General features: G+C 42.4%; 2 protein-coding genes across 2 annotated transcripts in view; both read right to left on the reverse strand.

Moving 5' to 3' along the window:
* Positions 1–5,191, reverse strand: part of tp53inp1 (tumor protein p53 inducible nuclear protein 1) — a 7,416-nt gene extending 2,225 nt beyond the window's left edge. The window contains exons 1-2 of the mRNA XM_020617401.1: positions 4,973–5,191; positions 2,317–2,683 (exon numbers count right to left, since the gene is read on the reverse strand). Coding sequence (XP_020473057.1) covers positions 2,317–2,440 — 124 coding nt within the window. The 5' untranslated portion in view covers positions 2,441–2,683; positions 4,973–5,191. The remainder of the gene's footprint in view (positions 1–2,316; positions 2,684–4,972) is intronic.
* A 7,186-nt stretch (positions 5,192–12,377) lies between these two features.
* The window catches only part of nagpa (N-acetylglucosamine-1-phosphodiester alpha-N-acetylglucosaminidase), a 25,061-nt gene continuing 14,958 nt past the window's right edge, over positions 12,378–22,480 (reverse strand). Inside the window, 7 exon segments of the mRNA XM_020617413.1 lie at positions 12,378–14,793; positions 17,790–17,871; positions 19,475–19,606; positions 20,326–20,454; positions 20,553–20,600; positions 22,371–22,477; positions 22,479–22,480. The exon segment at positions 22,479–22,480 is cut by the window's right edge and continues 88 nt beyond it. Coding sequence (XP_020473069.1) covers positions 14,529–14,793; positions 17,790–17,871; positions 19,475–19,606; positions 20,326–20,454; positions 20,553–20,600; positions 22,371–22,477; positions 22,479–22,480 — 765 coding nt within the window. The 3' untranslated portion in view covers positions 12,378–14,528.

Here is a 22,480-nt window from a genome sequence, read left to right on the forward strand (position 1 = left end):
TAATCTGCTCACACCCACCCAATCCCCAAACCACTGCACCTTTTTACACACAAAATCATGCACTAATACATGACCAACGCTGCTACTTTCAAAACAGGATGCTTGTCAAAAGCTGTAAGTCACTGTTCATGTCTAGAGATTCACAGAGACAGAGGAAGTTCACAGGCAACATGAGCTCAAGCTGGCAGACTGGAAGCTAAAAATAACTGTGTGGACTGAGTGGATGTCTCTGTTTGGGGACATGCTACTTGGTCCAGCGGTCAAAAGTCAGACTCTGCAGTTTTTTGTGTTTTACCCAGGCAGAAGTAGGGGTGAAGTAAAAAGGTCACCAAATGATCTCCTCTGACCTCTGTGCGCAGTGTTTACAAGTAGCTTTCTATGTTTCCGTGCATGCCAGTGAGCGTTTGGAGCTCACTTCCACACGTGACATAAACACCAGTCAGTGGCTCTGACACCCAGGAGTTCACCTTGTTTACCCACAACAGACCTGAGAGGCTGCAGACTGCTGGCTCTGCTGATCAGCAGCAGCACAGCTCTCGCTGGTCGGCTCCCTCGGCTGCTTGTCTCTTCCTCCAGAGGCTGCAGGCAAACGCTGCAGCAGGATGGAACCAAGCTGTGTTTGGGGTTAATGAGGATTGTGAACAAACCCGCTAAGTCTCCACACAACGCTGTCTCCTCTGGGAACCCGAAAGTGTTTCAGTCCAAAGAAACAGCTGACTTCACCTTTGCACAGCCTTGTACAACTGCCCACTTGGTTTCATGTTTCAGTCTGCAACATGCAGGCTGCGCATGGCAGCATGCGATCATTACTTCTTGTTCGTTTTGACACAAATGCTATATTTGCATTTCATGTATGAGCATGTAAGACAACCATTTTAGAATGTTTTCTGCTGCCACCATCTGCACATACACTGTGCCTGCAAATCACTTTGTAAACAAATACAGGTCAGGACCGTGCTATGCTACCTCCAGAGTCACGCTCATCTCCAAAGAATCTGTCTCTGGTCCTCAGTACCTCTGTATAGGATTACACAATGCACAGACCAAACAGACAGGAAGAAAATGACTTTGACTGAACTATTTTGATTCATTAGTTCAGTTATTTCAGGCAAAATGCCAAATATTTGCTGGTTCTAGCTTCTGAAATGTGAAAACTTGCTGCTTTTCTCTGCTGTACATCATTTTAAATAGAATATCTTTGAATTTTGGACAAAGCATCTGAAGGTGGCTCCTTCAACTGAGAGACTTGGGGGGTGTTTTTTCTAACATTCACATATTTTATAAACTAAACAATTTATCAGTCAATAAAGAAAACAATTATCAGGTCAAACAATTATGAAACTAATCATCAGCTGCAGCTCCAAATGAAATCAACACAGACATTCAGATAAAAAAAATGAGTAAATAAGGAAATGAATCTATAAAGTCTAATAAATTATTATACCTCTATATGTACAGGGGTGGGTGGCAGGATGATGCAGTGATTAGCGCTGTCATCTCACAGCAAGAAGGCTTCGGGTTTGAGCCCGAGCCAACCTAGGGCCTTTCTGTGTGGAGTCTGCATGATCTGTCCAGAGGGAGGTTAGAGGCAGCCCTGTGTCCATACATGTCCACCTTCGCAGGCCCAGAACCGGAACCATCAGGATCTATTTTTACCTCCTCTGGTTCCCCAAGCAGTTTTGTTTGACCTGTTTACAGGTTCACTACCATAAATTGCCTGATGCCCCCCACCCCCACCCCGCCCTTCCAGCCTGAAGTGGGTCAGATGGCTTCTGTATTCCACACAGCTGTGGAATCTGAGATGGGTCAAGTCCAGACCTGCGGCAGGTTAACGGTGGGCCAAACTGAAGCTGTGCCAAGATTCACTGTGAGCCATCTGGAAGTCACTGCAATGTGCGATGTGTCTGTAGACACTGTGTGTGTTGCTGTTTTGACTGGGCCTATTTATTAATCTCAGACAGCTCTGGAAACTCAACATGTACCTGCCATTAAAACAGTCTCAAATATTCCTAACTCAAGTTCTGCTTAAAACATTTTCTCGAAGTTGTGAACAATCTCACTGTATTTAACATTAGATGAATTTCACTTTGCTGAGAGACACCACATCTTGTCCCACTGTCACTGGGTTTATCAGACACTGGGGAAAAACTAGTTCTGGAATACTATACTTTTCCTAAGCACATGTAGTAAAATGTAATGTGATGTCTTTTCAAACTGTCTGGTGTTTTCTCATGTTATTAAAAAAAGACAACGTCTCTTCTTCAAACCAGTTTACCTTCAGTCAGTTATTTCTCAGCACATTCTTGTCAGACTCACCCAGGTAGTTCACCAGGATCCAGTCCTCCTCTTCCTCCTCCCCTTTGCTGTCTCCAGGTCTGCTGCATTGACTCAGCTCCTCCATGTCATCCCCAAACAGAGCACTGGTGAACCTCTGGAACATCCTGGGACGTCCCACAGGTGCGTGAGGCAGAGGGAAAGGTGAGGGGAGGCGCACAGCTCCAGGCGACAGCGGGGAGGTGCGGCAGGCACTTTGGTCATCAGTTGTGGAGTTCACAGCGGGAGAGGCTCCAGAAAGGTGCTAAAGTGCATCAATAAGTTGTGGTCATGGATCATCTGAGGGCCAGGAGAGGCAGGATGGACATTGCTCAATGTCAGGATCGATTAGTGCAAAGTACAAAAAGTCCTGAGAGGAGAAAAGAAAATGATTTTACCTATAGAATCCTGAAGTCATGAGAAGGTTCAACAAGATGCTTTTCCAAATCTCAAGTCATGTGAGAGATGATGCAGACTTTCACATAAACTGTTTGCTCCTCAGCAGTTTACAGCAGCTTTTTCAACATCATAGTCAAAAATTTATAGAAACATCAGCTTCTTATCAAAATAGTGGATAATTCATTTTATATCAACTGATTGCCTAACTCTTGCATCTGTAGCTCAAATGATTAATCACTTGACAGAAACTAATTGATATTTACTGTTTTCTTTCCCTCTTTTATACCATTTTGGACTAAATATCGTTCAGTTTTAGAGTTCATTGGACAAGACATTTGAAAACATCACTTTGTACTCTGGATCTTTTCCCATATTTTCTGACCATTTACAAACTAAACTGAAAATAAACTAATGGAAAGAAAATAACAAATAATGTGCATAACTGTAATTTGCAGTCCTGGTTTAGAAAACTGTGAAGCATGTTATTAAAGATATGAAGAGATTTTTTTCAACTGCTTTTATTGACTGCGGTTTACAGTTGCTGGTTCAACCTGACGAGCATCATGAGACCAATGTGTTTTCTTATTAATGGTACAAAAACAGACACTCCAGGGACTTTTATCACGGTTCTCTCAGTATTCGCGCAAGACAAATATCACCAGGCGGGAGCCACCAGAGGCTGTAAAGTGAATCACCACGACTTAGGCAGGTTGCAGTTTAATGTGCTTGTCCTTACATAGCTCAGAGGCTGTGAGGTTGTAGAGGACAAGCTTTTATTTGACACAGTAAGAGTAATGGAGTTTAGCTAGAGTAATATTCATTGTTGTCCCTCATTAAAAAGATGCACACACACACACACACACAGCTGCTTCAGCCTGTCCCAGCTGACACTGGGCGAGGGGTGGGGTATATCCTGGACAGGTCGCCAGTCTGAGTCTTAGAGACAGACAATTAGGCTAGCTGTTAAAATAATTGCTCGTAATCATCATTAGCAGGTTAACGCACAATTTGCCTGAATACAGAGCGTGAATTCCGAATATCCGACATTTATTACCAAACATTGAATGCACACTGGATTCGAATCAAATGCGTCGCTAACAGCTGTGATGCGTTGAAGTCCTCTCGTATACCTCATTTTTCGTATTCATTACATGTAAAGAAGAAGTAAAAAAAAAAATAGAAGCGCTGTTCATTCCTAGAACAAAAGCCACACTCCGCCTCTTTAAACGTCGAGTAGCCGCGACGGTGAGACGGACAGAAAACTGATAATCTGCTGCACCTGTTCCTTCCTCCAATCTATCCTCACATTTTAAGGACGGATACTAAATATGGATGTATTCATCATAGTAGTAATCCCTAAATACAAAGGAAAGATGCTCCGGGTTTGTTTTCTGGGCGATTACACGGGTCATTGAGTAGTGGCTCTCTGTTGAACAACACCGCAATAAATGCATCTATTACATCATGCAATCATTATTTATTAATCCAAGTGTAAAATAGTCTATAAATGAGGTAGGCTATGCTACAACTAAAGATTATTCGTGATACAGATTAATCTCTAGGAAATCTTGTTGGATTTATCGCTGGTTTGACATATAAAACACAGGAAAATGGTGAAAAACGTCCATCAGAAGTTTCAAGATGAACGTTTCCATTTACAATGAGACGACAAAAGCAAATCCCCATTTAGAAATTGATGGAAGCGAATTATTTGACATTTTATCTTGGAAACTGACCAAAATTCACAATGGTTCTGGATCAGTTTTCTTGTCATTGAACTGCCCGGTTTTTCGGCCCACTCCTTCAGTGCTAATGCGATTTACCAACCAGTATGGGAGTCAAAAAAAGACAAACTGGCCCAACAATAACCAGGAGCAGCAGCTTGTGTACTGGGTTTGCAAGAAGGAAGGGCAGGAGACTGTAACCCTACACCGACAGGGCAGGACCTCACCCTCGTCCTCTTCATCTTTCATCTCTTGGAATATGTTATAAAATATTCTGCAGAACATACCATTAACTTCTTCCAGTTTAATCTAGGAAGGAAAAACTAAGTTTTGCGAAGGGAAAGCGGCAACGGCCTAACGGGTTTAAGCTGCAGCTGAAGAATAATCCGAGTAAAATGCATCGCTAAGGTTTAAAATCAACATTTAATCGTTTATCGTCTGCCTTTTAAACAAAAGATGGTTCTGTTGTATTGTTGGGAAAGCGAGGCAGGCACCGGAGCCGTTAATGCCCACGAAGAAGAAAACAAAGAACTCACCTGCGGCAGAAGAAGATGTAAACGCGTTAAAATCGTGATTAAAATCCTTAAACAGGAGGTAGATGAGTTACTTTTCGAAAAATAGAAAAACTTGAGGTTTCTTCGCAGAAGAAATAAACTACAAAAACAATTTAGGGACTGTACATCGACAAACACAGTACGCAGCAGCTTCCTCCTCGTCCCCGACTGCTGCTCTTTTGTTGTTGTTGTGGGGCTCCAACAGCTGATCGCCATGACGTGAAAAAAACAGGGCAGACCGAGAGCAGCTCGGCCAATCGAGATGCGCAATACGGACTATCACTAACCCACGTGACTCCAGTGTCCTGTAAGGGCATGACTGGGCAAATCGCTGCGGGTTTGAGAGCAAAAAGTATCCCATAAACCGAGAACCATTCAAATCGAGCTACAGAATGTAATGTTTTCTAAGTATCCACACACCCCTAATGTCAACATTTCAGTGAACCAGTCTACAACTAGGCCACACAGTCATAGCATGGCCTAAATATCATTCAGCAACAGTCATGTAACAACAGTCAGCTAGGCTAAAGAGACAGCAGATCCATAATTAAAAAAAAAAAAATTAAAAAACTGTTTTAGCTGCATATTCACATATGCTAATGAACCCAAGATTAAACTTAAGTTCAGCAACCAATAAGCATAAGGCATCCCTTGGTTTATAACCCATGTTTCACATGAAGCTGTGGATGGTTTTACACTAAAACTGCAGAAATAATCTTCAGTTTTAAAGTCAGACAGCTCACACTGTTACTGGGGGTTTAAGGCTGTTCACCACAACACTGCTGATGTTTGTCAGGTTCTGGGTTTGACATGTGATAAATGTGGCTTAGGATGGAAAATATCTAATGTTATCCTAATAATTTTCCATAGAAAAAATTAAACTGAATCCATGTCTGATCAGTGACACTGATTAAATCCTGTACTGCCACTGCTTGTCAGTCGAGCTCTGTTTACACCTTACACATATCTAACATGACACTGTGCACATCTAGCATCCATCTATTGTGTCTGCTATATTGTCAGGAAAAAGATCAGCATCTGAACTTGTGCAGAAGCAAACAGCAGTTTTTTATGCTAACACTGTGCTTATAAGTGCTGTCAGTCAATGTTTGTAGAAAGGCACACGTTATTTGTCTCCAGCATACCTCAGCATTATCACTGCTAATCAGCCATTTCACACATTTGTAGTGGCTGCTTTATTTCTAAATAATGAAAGTATCTTTATAGAAGCTGCTGTGAATGTTTTCAGTGGTGATGCTGTGTGTGCATCCTTAGTTCATCCTTAGTATAAACAGGAAACTGCAGGTGGATTATATTAAACTTAAATAATTTTTAGGGAGTTGGAATGTTACAGTAACCAGCTCCAGTTAGTTTTAACATGCAAAACCACAATGGCAATGACAAAGCCAGTCTGCCTTATATATTATGTTATGCTGTTGTTTTATACTTAGTTTATTCTATAATAAACCATCATATTTTATAATTTTTTGTATGTTTTGTATAAAAAAGTGAAATGAAAAGGACAATATTTGCCTCTGAAATGTAGTGAAGTATCTCAGAACTTGCTATTCTTGGGTTTAACTAATCATTCCTGCCTCCATCTGCTTGACCCTGTAAGTGCACACTGACGTTGCTAACAGTGCTGTCTTAAATCTGCGGCCTCTGTTTCTGCCGTGTTGGCAGAATATGACAAAGGTGCGTGTAATGAAAAGCAGTGGTGATGGCACACAGGAAGCAGACAGGTGGGTTTGTTTGGCTGCTGGCGGTGACCGACATTAAGGACATTACGTATGACAACTCAGAAGGAATGCTGCATTGGCCATAACATTCATACTTAGTGTTGGCAGGCAGGAAACATGAGCAGGTATTTCCTGTAAGTCAACTATCACAGAGCAAGAGATTTTGAGAAGTGCTCATCAGACTGAAATCAGTTTTTTTGGGATATATCTGGATGAAGCCTAATGGTTCTGGTGACCCTTTGACCTTTTCTCCACTGCCACCCTCAAGACAAAATTTCCGCTTGAGTACAATGAATATCTAAGGCTATGGCTGTTTTATGTGTCCTTCAGGTGGATTTGCATCTCTTTGTAGACACACTACACCTCTTTGCAATCATTTTGTCTTTTTGTGATCATTTTGTGTCTTTTTGAGGTTGTTTTACATGTATTTGTGGTGGTTTGATTGACATTGTAATAAGAATATTAACATAAACTGAAGAAAATGCAGAAGGAGTGGCCATAATTTTAGACAGTCTTCACTATTTTCTATTGTGCATCTGTTTCTGTTGTAGTTAGACTGACAAACCGAAGCAACAAATTGTCATGAAATCTATTTACAATGATATTGTGAGTTCTATAATTTATCTTCATTCCCTTGGCTCCACAGTTGAACCACCAACTCTTATGATGTCACCCCCCTGAAGTGATGGTCTGAAGAGCAAAACAAACTTGTCTCAATGTTTGTTTCAGCAGTTTCTTTATTGTCATCTTTATCTCTAATGTACAGAAAAGGTGCAAATCATTTCAGCTAACAAAACAATCCATGTGGAAACCCCACCGAGGAGCAGGACACAAGGACATGTTACCCTAGATTTTTCCAAAAAAAAATATCAAGGTCACACTAGTGATTTTCTGACATACAGCACTGATAAGATGCCCTTCGCTGCACCTTCCTGGTTTGTCTTTTTCTAGCCACATAAGCTTCATGTTCACACTGGACTATAACTTGCTGTCTGCGAATACAAGTGGACTTAAAGTAAAGCACAGATCCATACTGATACTGTACAATCACAGGATGTTTTTCAATAGGCTTACCTTTGTTTTTGATGATTTTACTGTATATATGCAGTTTAAATGATCAGAGAACATGTGTGTGAACAGAAACCCTGCACATATTCCTCAAAATGCCTTTAAACCTTTTCATCAGTGAGATAAAATGAAAAAGTTTAATGATCAAAATAAGTATTTCTTCCTTAACAAACCAAATTGTGCTCCAGTCTGTTCTTAGTTAAGATTTATTTAAAGACCCCCCTCCACTCAAAAATGTGTTTTGTCTCATTATTATAGCTCATAAATAACTGCCCTCCACAAGGCTGTATGTGCATAGTTTGTCAATAACGGGTTGTTTTTCTTTGCTAAAGGAGGGGGCGTCTGTTTGCTGCCCCGAAATTTCAGACATGCACAGGCAAAATAAACATGTGATGATGCAAGATTAGACAGCAAGTTGTGGTTCACCTGTGAAACTTTGCAGTGAGAATAGACTTTATATAGCTGAGCTGTTTTCTAAGTCTTAACCTGGAGGGTAAGGTCTGGAAGGTATCTTTAAAGAATAAAGCTGGTGAATCTATAGTAGTCCAACACTGTGTTTTTGGAAGTGTCATGTTCACAGTGTCTGCTTGCCAACGTAATAATAACACATCACATTCATCCATCACAACAAAGCACAGTACATTCCTTCTGGTGTGTTGTTACATGACCTGGCTAATGTTTAATGTCTGTGTTGCACAATATTCGTCAGTGGGCGCGACAGGGGTCAGTGTTCTTCCTTCTGAATGGGTTAGCATCTAAAACTTGGTCACATTGGCCACCCAGCATGGTCATGACTTTACCTTTGTGTTGAATTAATATGATTTTAATTTGGTAGTAACTGGAGCCTTGTCGTCAGTGCTTTGTGTCACATCAGCAGTAACCAGAGCGTCCTACAGGACTGACACATTTACTGTTAGTCAGCTAACACTAGCTTCAGACTGGAGGCTGCAGTTTGAACAGTTTGTCCCAAATCCAAGGATTTGTCAATTTTTCTAAGAAACAGGACATGATGGGAGGGGTAAAGAGTGGTCACTAGACCCTCTAGGCTGAAAAGACGTTAGGTAGAGTGGCTTTAAAAAGGTGGCAAAGGCCAGATTATGCTGGTAGAGATGTGGTGTTGTCTGACGTCACTGGAAAATCAGGCTGTGTGTACAAGTATTACAAACAGCCACGGCTGAAGACACAGTGCAAAGTTGACCATTATAGAAACACTGGCAGAATGAAAGAGAGAGAGAGAGAGGGAGAAGTTCAAACTACTTCCTTTCTCCCACAGAATCACAGTGTGAGGTGGGCATCAACGTCAAATTGTTCTTTGTACATTACAGAAATAGTCGGACACAGACCCACCTAATCTAGTGTCAGAAAGCCCTGGTGGGGCAGGGGGTTTCCAAAACTAGTCAGCCATCTGACAAGCACTTCTGAAAATCCTTAATTTGTTCTTCTTTGTTCTTCATAGAAAATGGGATGTGTGGGTGGGATGTCACTGTAATTTATAATAAGCTTGGGCACAAACATGTGAACACACCCAGAAGAAAACAAGGAGACAGGATGAACAGAGAGTCAGCAGCTGACTGGCTGTACACGTCCTGTCAGTCATTGCTGGATGAGCCTTCAGCTCAGTTAATAATAGCAGTGAAGTCAGCCCATTTCCTTTCTCCATTAGAATACCTTGAGGAAAATGCAGAGAGTGAGTTAGCAGCATGTGGAGAGAGCTGTGATTAAACAAATCAAATGTGAACATATAATGATGCATCTTGCTGAGTTTGCACAGTTGTCATGACAATGTAGATGTTCAGTTCACTAGCCAAAGCCTCTCTCAGACCTCTGGTCCCTGTGGGTTTAAAGGCTGAACTTTACAGTTAATGAAGACCACATAATAGCCTAGGGCTGAATGTTCTGGTCTGCTGCTGTTTCCAAGATCAACAACAAACTATCAAGCTCAACTTTTAATTTAACATGGATGAGAAGCACCTGATGTCCCTAGGAAAATCCAGTTTTAGCATCTACACTCAGGAAAGCTGAGCAACATCCATCTGCTTCCATCTGCTTAAGTTTTGTCTAATTTTAGATTCTCACCCTTGAAGGGCTACTCAGAAGTGCCATCATTGCATTTGTATGGTACTATAAGCAGCATTTTGGTGGAAAATTACAGTACTGCATAGTTTTCCTGTCAGGTTTGGAGCCTCAAAATCTGCAGTGGCTAAAAAAAGTATTTATGCATATACATTTGTCTTCATTTACAGTACTGAACAATTATTTTATTTTATTTGTTCTTGTGCACACTGAATGCATCATTCAAACATTCACAGTGTAGGATGGAAAAAGTATGTGAACTATTCAGCTAATTGACCTCAGCAAAGGCTAATGGCAGGCAGGAATCAGCGGACCTGGAGGAGCACTTAGAGTTTTCTGTTCACTAGAAACATCTGCTGATGTGAACCATACCTCAGGAAAAAAGGTCAAACCATTGAGCTCAGTGACTGCTCTCCCTATAGACGTAGTTCTGCACCTCAGATGATTCCAGAAACACAACACAGAATGATCAGTGAGGTAAAAAGACCAGCGTAAAAGCTAAAGTCTTAAAGGAATCATGGGAGCTGGTTAACCTCTTTGTTCATGAGCAGGGAGTCCATGGCAGGACACCACAGAGGAAACTGCTGCTCTCCAAAAAACCCCACCACTGAATCAGAGGTTTGCCAAAAAGCAGCCTAACACCGGACACTCTAGTGGGAAGAAATAATGCTGCATTAGTGTTCACTAATGAAAATGTCTGCGCATGATGACTATGATCCATTGGACGGAATCAGAGACCAATCTGAATGTTTTTTATTTTTCATCCTATTTTGAGCTTAACAATATGAAACTTAAGCTGCTGTTTCTTTCCATGATGTAACTGTCAGGTCTTTAGTTAGAAACTTGGCTGAACCTCTCTTCTGTTTTTGGAAAAATAATCTCCCCTCCAAGCAAAGATGGTGACTTTAAACCAAAAAGGAAAAATCCTCAGATGCCTTCCTGAACTTGTCAGGTTGAATCATTATGCTGGAAAAGTGAAGATGGCTGAGGGAAGCAGGACGACACAGGAAGAAATCTTTGAAGGAAAGTGGATGTCCTGTCAGTTAGTCCTGTCATTCTCCACAGAGACATCAACAGACATTTGCTCCAATGTTGCTTGACATGAAGAGGATGTGAGAAAAGGAACAACAGGGAGGAAACCTCCTGGAGACAGCTGGGAGTTGGTTATTTCAGCCTTTTACCAGCCAGAATGAAAACAGCATCTCATTACGAAAATGCTAATCCGGTTCCTGGAATGTTACTGAGGACGGAAAAAGACAAAAAACTGCTCAAAGGTAGAGAGAAATCCTGTGACAAAATAAACTAAAACAAGCTGAAGCTGAAAGTGTTGCGGGGTCCAACAGTGACAGCACCAAACAACGACACAGAGGTCTGAAAAGCACAAATAAAAATTTAAAAAAGAAAAGCAAAAAGACGAAGAGCAGTAAGAAAATGAACTAAATACAGCTGCTCTGAAAGCTTAATCAGAGCAAGCAAAAGAAAACAGGCAGGATGATCATGTTGCTGCTGGCAGGTAACTGAAGCTCTAAACAAGACACTGAGCTTCGCGTTTACAAAGTCTAGTTGTCTGCGTTGTAGGGTCACGCTTGATGGAGACAAACAGGAAGAATCACTGCAGAGGAAACAGAGGCTGAAGTGAAACCAAGTGGAGGCTCACATTGACTCACAGCCTGTGAAGACTAAACGTGCCGCAGCTGCAGTTTGTCAGCGGCCACTCAGACGAGGGGTTAATGATCCAGAAACACTTTGACTCTGCCCCAAAGGAACACAGGAGAGCAGAGGAGTGATATGAGGATGGCTTATCTGTGAAGAGATCAACAGAGTGACCTCACACATCAGATGTCTTTTTTTTTTTTTAAGCATTAATTCAGTGAATGAAGTTGCTTGGATCAATGATTTGTTTGTGCAATACAATCACCAACAACAGACAAAGGCATTTAAATTCTTTAGGGTGATGTAAATGGTCAAAAGAAACTGGAGCCAGCTTATTGAGCATGCGAGTTTATTTAGCTAGATGAATAAGCCCTTAATCATCTCCACAATCGCAGAGGAACAGTTCTACAAACACTCACATCTGTACAGTACGTATGACGGCAGCAGCCTAACACGCAGGGAAACAGCCTGGCGCTGTTCAAAGGTTCTCTTTGGTATCTTTGTTAAAAGTAATGCACTTTAAGTGAATCACTAATAGACCTATTAATATTGCACATTTTATCATTTATTTCAGTATTTGATAAAAAAAAAAAAAAAAACTTGTCCCGGTTGTGTTCATGTATGTGAGGAATTCAGATAGAAATTAACCAGCAGCTGAATCTTTTCTCTGTGTCTGAGATAAATGTCTTTGCACAAGGTCAAATATAACAAATATGAAATAAAATACCAGTGTGATGAAGACGACGCAGTTTCCGGCAGCAGGTCATATTACAGAGTCAGAGCCTGTGATCTGTCTGAGGCTAAAACCAGAGGGACGACTTCCATCCTGAGAGAGGAGACACCAGATACTGTTGTTCACTGTGAGAAATGTGTTTAATAAAACCACAGTCCAGAACTCAGTCAAACACATCAGTGAGCACAACCTTAGTAAAGCCTAAACTACTGCTGTGTGGGGGGATTAAAAAAACAAAAAAGCTAAATAAAGCTAGGCAGTGATTCACACCACTTGTTTTACCTGTGTAAAGGGATACATAAACTCATAGTGGAAACTGATCACATAAGAACACAACACCAGAGCAGTAGTTATGTGCTTTCATCATAAACTCATTATGATCCAGCACTTATTTGCATGCCCAGCAGTCCCTGGCAGTTTCAGAATTAACTGAATGGAAATGAAGAGTGGCTCAAAACCTGGTCACAAATCTGTAAGAAAAAGCTTTGAACGGGTCAGTTCCAGAGCTGTGGCCTGTAAACACCACTCGTCCACCACTTTGGTACAGACTGAAACAGTTCGACAGCTATTAAAGGGATTACTGTGAAATTTGGCTCAAACCTTCAGAGGGTGACTGAGATTTCCTCTAGTTCAGTTTGTGACAGGACACCGTTTCCCACCAACACACTGGCTGCATGCATGTTGGCATGTAAACATTATCTTTATATAACAGAGCATCCTAGCACACCGGCATTAGCACAGTTACAACATTGTTGACGACACAAGGCTGGTATGTCAGAGGGTGATCACAACCCAGACTAAACAAGTTCCCCTGTGTAAGTCTCCATTAAAACATCTATGGCTCTGTAACTTAAGGACCAGACCTGCTATGGAAGCACTGTAGGGCCAACCTGAAACCCTTTTCAGTCACACTGACTAGTCGGTTGCTGCAACATCTGTAACAGTCAGAGATCATTAAAATGGAAGTTGCCCTCTGATTCTGCAGTTAAATGACAATACTGGTGAAAGGTTCTGAGCCATGCTAATAAAAGCCTTAAAGCTTTTTGAGACAAACTTTCAGAGTTTTTGAAATCTGGTGTTTAAACAAGCCAAAAAAAAAAATTTTCACTGAATTATCTTCACCCAGTTGGTTGTCGTGGAAATATGACGGCAGGATGTAAAGTGCTTCAAGTATATAAGGTAGTTAACATCAGCTCCACCTTTACCAGCTGCAAAGTGATGAACACAGTAATGCATCATTAACTATGATTCAAGATGTGAAATGTGTCATCCTGCATAATGACTACTGTTACTTTTGGTACTGTAGGTGTTATTTTGATGCTAATACTTTTGCATTTTTACACAAGTACAAATTTGAATGCAGGACTCTTATGGTAACACTATTTTCCACTGTGGTATTAATACTTTTATTTAAGTAAAGGATCAGTGTACTTCTTCCACCCCTGCTGCCAACGCTGCATAACTTTACGATACACTGGAGCAGAGCTGATGTTGACGTAGCAACAGGCAGAGTTTGGTAACTAGTTCTGGAAACAACATGGCCGTTCCTCTGCTGCTGCCAACAGGCCAAGCCTTAAAATGCTGCCTAATTAATGGTAATAGTTTAAGGGTGGAAAAGCAACAGCTAACATTGCAACAGAATTTTAGTTTTCATATTTTCAATTCCCCTGTACGACCACTGCAGGTTAACAATCAGTAACAACTTTTGAAACTCTATAAAACACCTGCATCGCTTTCTTGCTGTGAGGTGACAGCGATAATCACTGTGCCACCACGCTGACCTCAAATATTCATGGAATCTTGAAAACCAAGAAAACTGAACTTGATTCTTTTGTCTGACATGATTCAATGTGTCCTCATTAACCTCACACCCAGTGCATAATAAGAAAACATCTAAAATTCCTCAATTTCATAAGAAACTGCCTGATAAAATCTCAATGACCACGATTGATTTGGACTTGGTTAGCGTCCATCTGCTAAAAAGTTCAGAAATGTACCTGGAGCTGCAGCGGAGACTAGCTGCTATTTTCACAGGACTCGAAGGCCTCGGCTGTACAAACTGAGAGTGAACACCTGACCTGATGCCAGTGGCTTCTCCTGAAGCACCAGTCCAATATCTGCAGAGTAAAAAATCATCTGACAAACTGCTGTGCCCTAGCTTTCTGTTCATTTCAGTGGAAGCTGCCAATATTAGATTAACCATAGGAACACTGAGGGTCAGTTGTTTCTTTTTGTGCAATAACAAAGTTCTTGTCCTTGGTCCTCATCACAGCTACAACCTCCCTGAGTGCAACGGAAACCAGATTTCATCGTGAGAGTCAGAGTCATCCAGTCCAAAATCTCCCCTCCCTGATTTCCCAGCATTGCCTCCAGCACGTGAAGAACCTTGGTTGATGGTGGTCAGTGGGACGTAGGAGTAGTCCTGACGCTCGGGGAAGCGAGTCGCTGTTGAGTTACGACACACCTGTACGAGGTGACCCAGCAGGCTGGCTGACAGCAGACAGGCCAGGGTGAAGGTGATGATCAGCCATGTTTGCCTGCGGAGAGAGGGAGGAGGTGTGGAAGGCTTTGATGACTTCACAGATCAGTCAGCAAAACTGCAAACATGAAGGAAGTCCCATAAAATATAACCATAATGACTAATAAGACTAGTGGAGCTACTGTATATAAGCAGGCATAACAGCTGGACTGCCGTAGCATTCATGTGGAACTGCCACCCAAGATCCTTTATCATTTGTGATACTGGGCTTTATAAATAAAATCTGACTTGACTTGGGGCAGCTTAGCCTTAACAGATACCATGTACCAGTACTTAGTCTTTGCTTAGGTGAGGACAGGAGAAAAAAGCAGCTCTTAACATATGTTTAAAGGCGCTGTGTGGGACAGCACCACCTGATACGCACTGCAGGGGCCTGGAATAGATCAAAACCTCATTTGACTTACTGGGCCTCGAGAGGAACACTCAGCCATCCTCTGACACATTAACTGTGCCCTGATAGCTGTTATCAATTCCATTTTGTTGGATACGTCATTACGCTTGGTGAGGTAGTGAGGGGCTATAACGTAGTAAAACACAGTTTATAGCCTGTTTCCATTGCTTGGTAGAGAATGTCCTGCTATTATTCAGGTCCCACAAGAGAACACTGTTGATGAGATGCTCTTACAAACATACCTTGTGGAACATTTCTGTATTATTATTGCACATGTCTAGTAAGGGGCTATTGCACATACAGTGGGTACGGAAAGTATTCAGACCCCCTTAAATTTTTCACTCTTTGTTATATTGCAGCCATATACTAAAATCATTTAAGTTCATTTTCTCCCTCATTAATGTACAGCCAGCTCTAGGAAGGGTTCTGGTCGTCCCAAACGTCTTCCATTTAAGGATTATGGAGGCCACTGTGCTCTTAGGAACCTTAAGTGCAGCAGAAATTTTTTTGTAACCTTGGCCAGATCTGTGCCTTGCCACAATTCTGTCTCTGAGCTCTTCAGGCAGTTCCTTTGACCTCATGATTCTCATTTGCTCTGACATGCACTGTGAGCTGTAGGGTCTTATATAGACAGGTGTGTGGCTTTCCTAATCACATCCAATCAGTATAATCAAACACAGCTGGACTCAAATGAAGGTGTAGAACCATCTCAGAGATGATCAGAAGAAATGGACAGCACCTAAGTTAAATATATGAGTGTCACAGCAAAGGGTCTGAATACTTATGACCATGTGATATTTCAGTGTTTCTTTTTTAATAAATCTGCAAAAATGTCAAAAATTCTGTGTTTTTCTGTCAATATGGGGTGCTGTGTGTACAAAAAGGTGTTGTAAAGTCTTGTTCTGTGTCTGATGATACTGTCCGCCTTGCTGTGCCTGAGGCAGTAGGTGAAGTTTTTGTGTCTGAGCAGGGAGTGAGCTGGGTGGCGTGGGTCTCTGAGTATGTTCTCTGCCCTTTTACGACAGCGCTGTGTGTACAGTGTGTCCATAGCAGGCAGTTCAGTTCCAATGATCCTCTCTGCAATCAGAATGTGAAGCAGCGAACACGCAGGACACAAAGTTCCCAAACATCTATATGAATGTGCTGAAAAGAAGCAGCCCATGGGACACGTTGTCTAATCACACTGGGAATATTGTTTTTATAGCTAATCTATATCTAGCCAGGCGCACCCTTAGAGATAGGGTGAGGAGCTCGGTCACCCGGGAGGAGCTCAGAGTCGAACCGCTGCTCCTCCACATCGAGAGGAGCCAGCTGAGGTGGCTCGGGCATCTAAGTCGGATGCCTCCTGGGCGCCTTCCCAGGGAGGTGTTCCGGGCATGTCCCACCGGGAGGAGGCCCCGGGGAAGACCCAGGACACGCTGGAGGGACTATGTCTCTCGGCTGGCCTGGGAACGCCTCAGCATTCCCCCAGAGGAGCTGGAGGAAGTGTCTGGAGAGAGGGAAGTCTGGGCATCTTTGCTTAGACTGCTGCCCCTGCGACCCGGTCCCGGATAAGCGGAGGAAAATGGATGGATGGATAGCTAATCTGAAGAGCTACACTCAAAGACAGATTGAAAGTCTAGTCGTTAAAGAGACGTAATAGTGTTGGGGCACATTTTCAGACAGTTGTTCCTGGAAGACATTCAGAGTGTTGCATGTGGTTGTTCGCCTGAACATGACACAAATAAACCATGTGTAACGTGTTGATTGTTCGCCTGAACATGACACAAATAAACAATGTGTAACATGTGTTGAGGAACTACACTAGCCTCTTAAAAGCGCCGGCGACCAGAGGATCCCTTCACAAAGCGCTCTCCAGAAACCACAGCAACAAGTCGCAATCCCTAACTTGCATGTGAAAGGTAAGGAGGCTAATGAATGCATCCCATCCTCAGAGCGTTGGCCTTGTTTACATGTAAAGCTGAGACAAAAAAGGAAGATGCAGCTCTGCAGTAGCTCATTGTGTTTTAAACTGGACTCCATTGTCCACACAAGAGCTGAGAGCTATTCAGAGAGATGACTGTTCCTTGTTAAACACCACGTCACACTAAGACATATAGCTCTGCTGTTTGGGATTTCTCAAAAACCTCCACTTAAATGAGCCTCAAAGTGATCTACATAGTGTTATTTTTAAGATGAATTAGTGGGTTTAACTTAAAGTCACACTGAAGGAAAAACAGAGAAGATGGAGTGGAAATACCCAACAGTGGCCAGTGGCCAACTTTGACTGGCAGATGGGTCAATTTCACAGCTCAGCTCACAACACAGTTCCTACGTTTTAAGGGCAATTTGTAACCTGTCAAATGTCAGTTACATGGGAGAAAAAAAAGACTACAAATGCAAGAAATAAGTTGCTCTACCCCTTTTCCCAAGGTCTACCCCCTCTTTTTTTGCTTTATCATACACAGTTAGGAATATGTGTTCAAATGAAACCAACAGCTGGAGTTGCTGCAAAAAGGTGCTAACATAGCAAAATGAGAAGGAGAGTGTCCACTGAACAGACAGCACAGGTGAAAACGTCTGGGGTGACGGAGGGCTCACGTGAATTGACCTCTGATACGTACTCTGTGAGATAAGGCTGCTCCCTGTGAGCTTCCTCCTCTTGTCTCCAGGATGTACACATCTGTTTGGCCAGACAGTGTCCAGCTGTGGAAAGATGAAGAGATCAGAAAATTAAAAAAAAAACCTCAACCACAGCTGTTAAATTACTGTTTGTTAGGTAAGCTGTATTTTATCAGCTGAGTCAAGAATAACTTGTGTGAAAATAGAGGAAGTAAAAATGTTTTGTTCATCTGACAGACAGTAACATGCTAACACCAACATGCAGGTGACTCAGAAAAGATTCCTAGCCGTTCACTTCTGGCACACCTTATTCTGTTGTATACTTAATTTAAAACAGATGAAATTGCTATGCCGGCCACTCAATCTACAGTCAGTACAACAAAGTGAAAACTAGCTTTTAGGAAAGTTTGCAAATGTGTTACAAATCAGAAACAAACAAACCCCCACTCATTTACATTTCAGGTGAGCAGCTGAGTAACATTTCCAGTCCTCCCAGTTGAATCAGTACAGTACTGCTCTGTTTGGACAGACAGCAGCAAAGACTAATACTACTTCTGCTCTATGCAAATAGTCAAACATTTGCTAAATTTAAGTGTGCACACACAGTGATACACCAGTGAAATTCCCACTGAGACTGATATACACAGAGATCAAAATCAACTCAGTCTCAGTGCAACTCAGTGCAATACCTTTTAAGTATACATTTGTATATATCTGAAAACTGCATCAAAACTGTGTGTTTACAAGTACTTTATTTTTATTGTCCTAATCCATGTTCTTTTTTTTCTTTATCTCTCAGCCTTATCTTGCTTACTTGTCTACTTGTTGCTTTACAGAAGAACACTGTTGTTGCACACTGAGAGCCACTGTACAGGAGTCCAACTCCTCGTGTGTTCAACACGCCTGGCTAATAACGCTGATGCTGATTCGCTATCTCCCTCACTGTGTTAACTCTATGGTGCAGATACATTTGGTGAAAATGTTTGTGTGAGCAGCTTCACCCATGAACTGATCAGAGGACAGCGAGTTAAAAATGTAAGAGTAAATGTTGGTTAGAAAAAAACACAGCAGACACACACTTACCATATCTTTCTGTGTGTAATGTAAACATAAGAGGAGGAAGAGGTAGATAACAGTTTAAAACACAGGTCACTCATTCAGCTGTAAAGCACTGCAGCAAAGTCATCAGCTGGATGGGTGAATTAAGACCAAACTCATAGGTATCCTTGAGATGAGTGCAGAACTTGACTGGAGTCCACCTGTGGCAAACTGAGCTGACTGGAACAAGTACAGAAAGACACACCTGTGGATAGAAGGTCCCACAGTTCACACTGCAGGTCAGGACACAAACCAAGACATGAAGATGAAGGAGCTTTCTGGAGACCTCTGTGATCAGACTGTGGTGAGGCACAGATCAGCACCAGGGGATCAAAGCAGGTCTGAAGCTTGGAGTGTCCCCCAGGAGCCCAGTGGCATCAGTAACTGGGACATGGAAGAAGACTCAAACCCACAGGACTATTCCTAGAGTTGTCTGACCAGACTGAGTTATCAGGCAACAAGGGTCTCGGTCAGGAAGGAGACCAAGAACCCAACGGTCCCTCTAATAGAAGCTTTTCCATTATAGGAACCTCTCAGCTCTGCTTAGCTGTGTGTGTGTGTGTGTGTGTGTGTGTGTGTGTGTGTGTACCTTTGTGCAAGGTGAAGTTGGTCTCTTTTTGCAGTGTGGCGTTACAGCTTCCTGTCTGAGGGTCACATGGGCACTGGTCATCACAGCGACACTCCTGAGCACAGGACAGACCGAAGAACCCCAGAGGACACACTGACACCAAGAGTGGAGTTTTAATAAAAAAAGCAAACAAGCAGAGACAAAAACAATCCTCACAAATGGGAGGATGTATTCTGTTCTTACATTCTTCTATGGACTAATTTATTGTCACTGAAATTAAATAACAAGGAACATGCTTCTAGTGGAGAATGGTTCTTGAGTTGTTAGTTTCTGCAGGGTTCACCATATGAACATATACTTAATAAGAACAAACTTGAACATTGACCTGTGATGAAACTAGCCATGTATGTCAGACTGATGGAAAACCATCAGGGATAATGTGGTCTAAAAATATTTATTGGTAAGCCACATGTTTTTAGTCCACTACAAGACACTGAGCTTCCCAACTACTGGAGCAGCAGCAGAAAGTGTTTGCTGCAGGTCTCGTGGTTTTGAATGAAACTCAGCCTCCTGGAGCTCAATCCATTGTCACAACAAGCGTTTAGTTTAGAGGTGGCAAACGTCCCAACAGCTGCTGTCACATACAGAAACAGCTGTGAAGAACATCACTGCGTACAGCAGCCCAGACACAATGTGTAAGATGTTTTACATTTAATATAAAGCCTTTTCATATCTACTAAGGTCTTTGTGAAAGTGAATTCCAACCTTTTTAAGACATTTCAAGACCTGCAGATACCAGTCTAACTGTTGTGGTGTAACTGGTCACCAGGAGAGATCCAGGGACACAATGGTACAGTATAATGCAGCTCTACCTTGCTCACAGGTGTTGCCGTGGAAACCAGGTGGGCAGGTGCACCGCCCATGGACAGGGTCGCAGGAACCGCCGTGAACACACGTGCACGTCTGATTGCAGCCATCACCGTAGAAACCTGGGAGGCACTCTTTAAATAACAAAGCCAAAAGAAACTAATGTAATGAATAGATGGTTGGTTTTATTTTCTTGTCTAGTCAGACTTGATGATGCTTCTGTTCACTGTACCTTGGCTACACGTCTCTCCTCTCCATCCAGCATCACACACACACCCATCTGCAAGACACACACAAAGATGTGGAGAACTACACATACACAATGAGTCAACAAGTGAATCAGTTTTAACGCTTAACATCAGCACAATACAAGTGTCTCAATATACTGGAGCCCAAACAATGGACAGAAGAAAAAATCTTTTGTAGCTTGAAAAAAAAAAATAAAATGTATAACCTCAATTAGTACCAAGAGAACACATATCATTTGGGGATGGCTCACACTGCTTCGATTGAAGTGCAAAAAAATTTAAGGTGCTGAACTAAAATTCCCTACAGTCTGATAACAGGACAGGATGTGGTGTCTCTCAGCTACATGGCCCTCTGCTGCCTACAGTCCTCCTGTTGTTATTCCAGCTTCTCCACCCTGTGTTGTCAAAGTATGGTCTGTAAATTAGCCCCGCCTGCCACCTAGCCAAGGTTAGAAGAAGGGTTTTTCCAGCCACCAGTAGTCATGTCAAACAGCCATGGAGGAGCTCTGGGCAGCAAAAAATCTGAACCAGTCGCTGCCAGAGTGAAGAGGTGGCGTCTTTTGCACAGAGAGAGTGGGACAAAGAAAGAGCAACAACCAGGGTTAACATTGGTTTGGCTGTTTGACATGGAGAGGGTTAAAAGAGCCAGAGAGACTGGATTCATATGTGGTGTTCTTCCTTCTGAATGGGTTAGCATCTAAAACTTGGTCACATTGGCCACCCAGCATGGTCATGAGTTTACCTTTGTGTTGAATTAATATGATTTTAATTTGGTAGTAACTGGAGCTTTGTCGTCAGTGCTTTGTGTCACATCAGCAGTAACCAGAGCGGACTGACACATTTACTGTTAGTTAGCTAACAAACTGGGGGCTGCAGTTTGAACAGTTTGTCCCAAATCCAGGGATCTGTCATTGTGCTAAGAAACAGGACACAATGGGAGGGGGAAAGAGCGGTCACTAGACCCTCTAGGCTGAAAAGGTAGAGTGGCTTTAAAAAGGTGGTAAAGGCCAGATTATGCTGGTAGAGATGTGGTGTTGTCTGACCACACTGGAAAATCAGGCTGATAGGTCATAAATCCTGCACCCTCCATGTCAGTGGATGGGACATGAGCCAGACTCAAATTTTTCCCCAAAGGGGATTTCTTTGGTTTTTGGTAGATGTGTGGTGGTCATTATTCTGGGAAGGTGTCTCTTTAAGCTATTCGATGATATAAAATGGGATGTACTTCGGATTATTTGACACCTTTGATCGGCGGCCTGATACATCACTCAACTACTTGCTTGCTACTGTGCAGAATCTGGTTGCAAAATGTCGAGTTGACAGGCACCATATCTGTGATATTTTGACTTCACTTTTGCATAGTTTAAGTGGTGACACAATGTCCATTTTTATTTACAATGTATTGTCTCACTAAACCAGGGGTGGGCAATTCCAGTCCTCGAGGGCCGCTGTCCTGCTTGTCTTCCAACTATCCCTTCCTGACCTGCTGCTGATTACCCGTCAGTCAGAAGCTGGAAGATACCAATTCACTTTATCTTTCCTCACTCCACTTTCATCTAAGATGGTATCTTCCAGCTTCTGACTGGCTGAACACACCTGGGCCAGGTAATCAGCAGGAGGTCAGGCAGGGATAGTTGGAAAACAAGCAGGACAGTGGCCCTCGAGGACTGGAATTGCCCACCCCTGCACTAGACCCTCTAGGCTGAAAAGACATTAGGTGGAGTAGCTTTAAAGCTGTTTAGATGATTTTGATGAGAATATTTTTGCATTTTTCCTACCAACGCTGATACATAAAATCATACCGACAGTGCAGAAACCATGGGGGCCGCAGGCTGGCGGCTGACACACTAGAGAATCACAGCCAGCGCCCTGCCAACCCTGCCGACACTGACAGTGTCCGTCCACACAGTCC

Source organism: Monopterus albus, unplaced genomic scaffold (assembly GCF_001952655.1).
Source record: "Monopterus albus unplaced genomic scaffold, M_albus_1.0 scaffold189.1, whole genome shotgun sequence".
NCBI classification, from domain to species: Eukaryota; Metazoa; Chordata; class Actinopteri; order Synbranchiformes; family Synbranchidae; genus Monopterus; species Monopterus albus.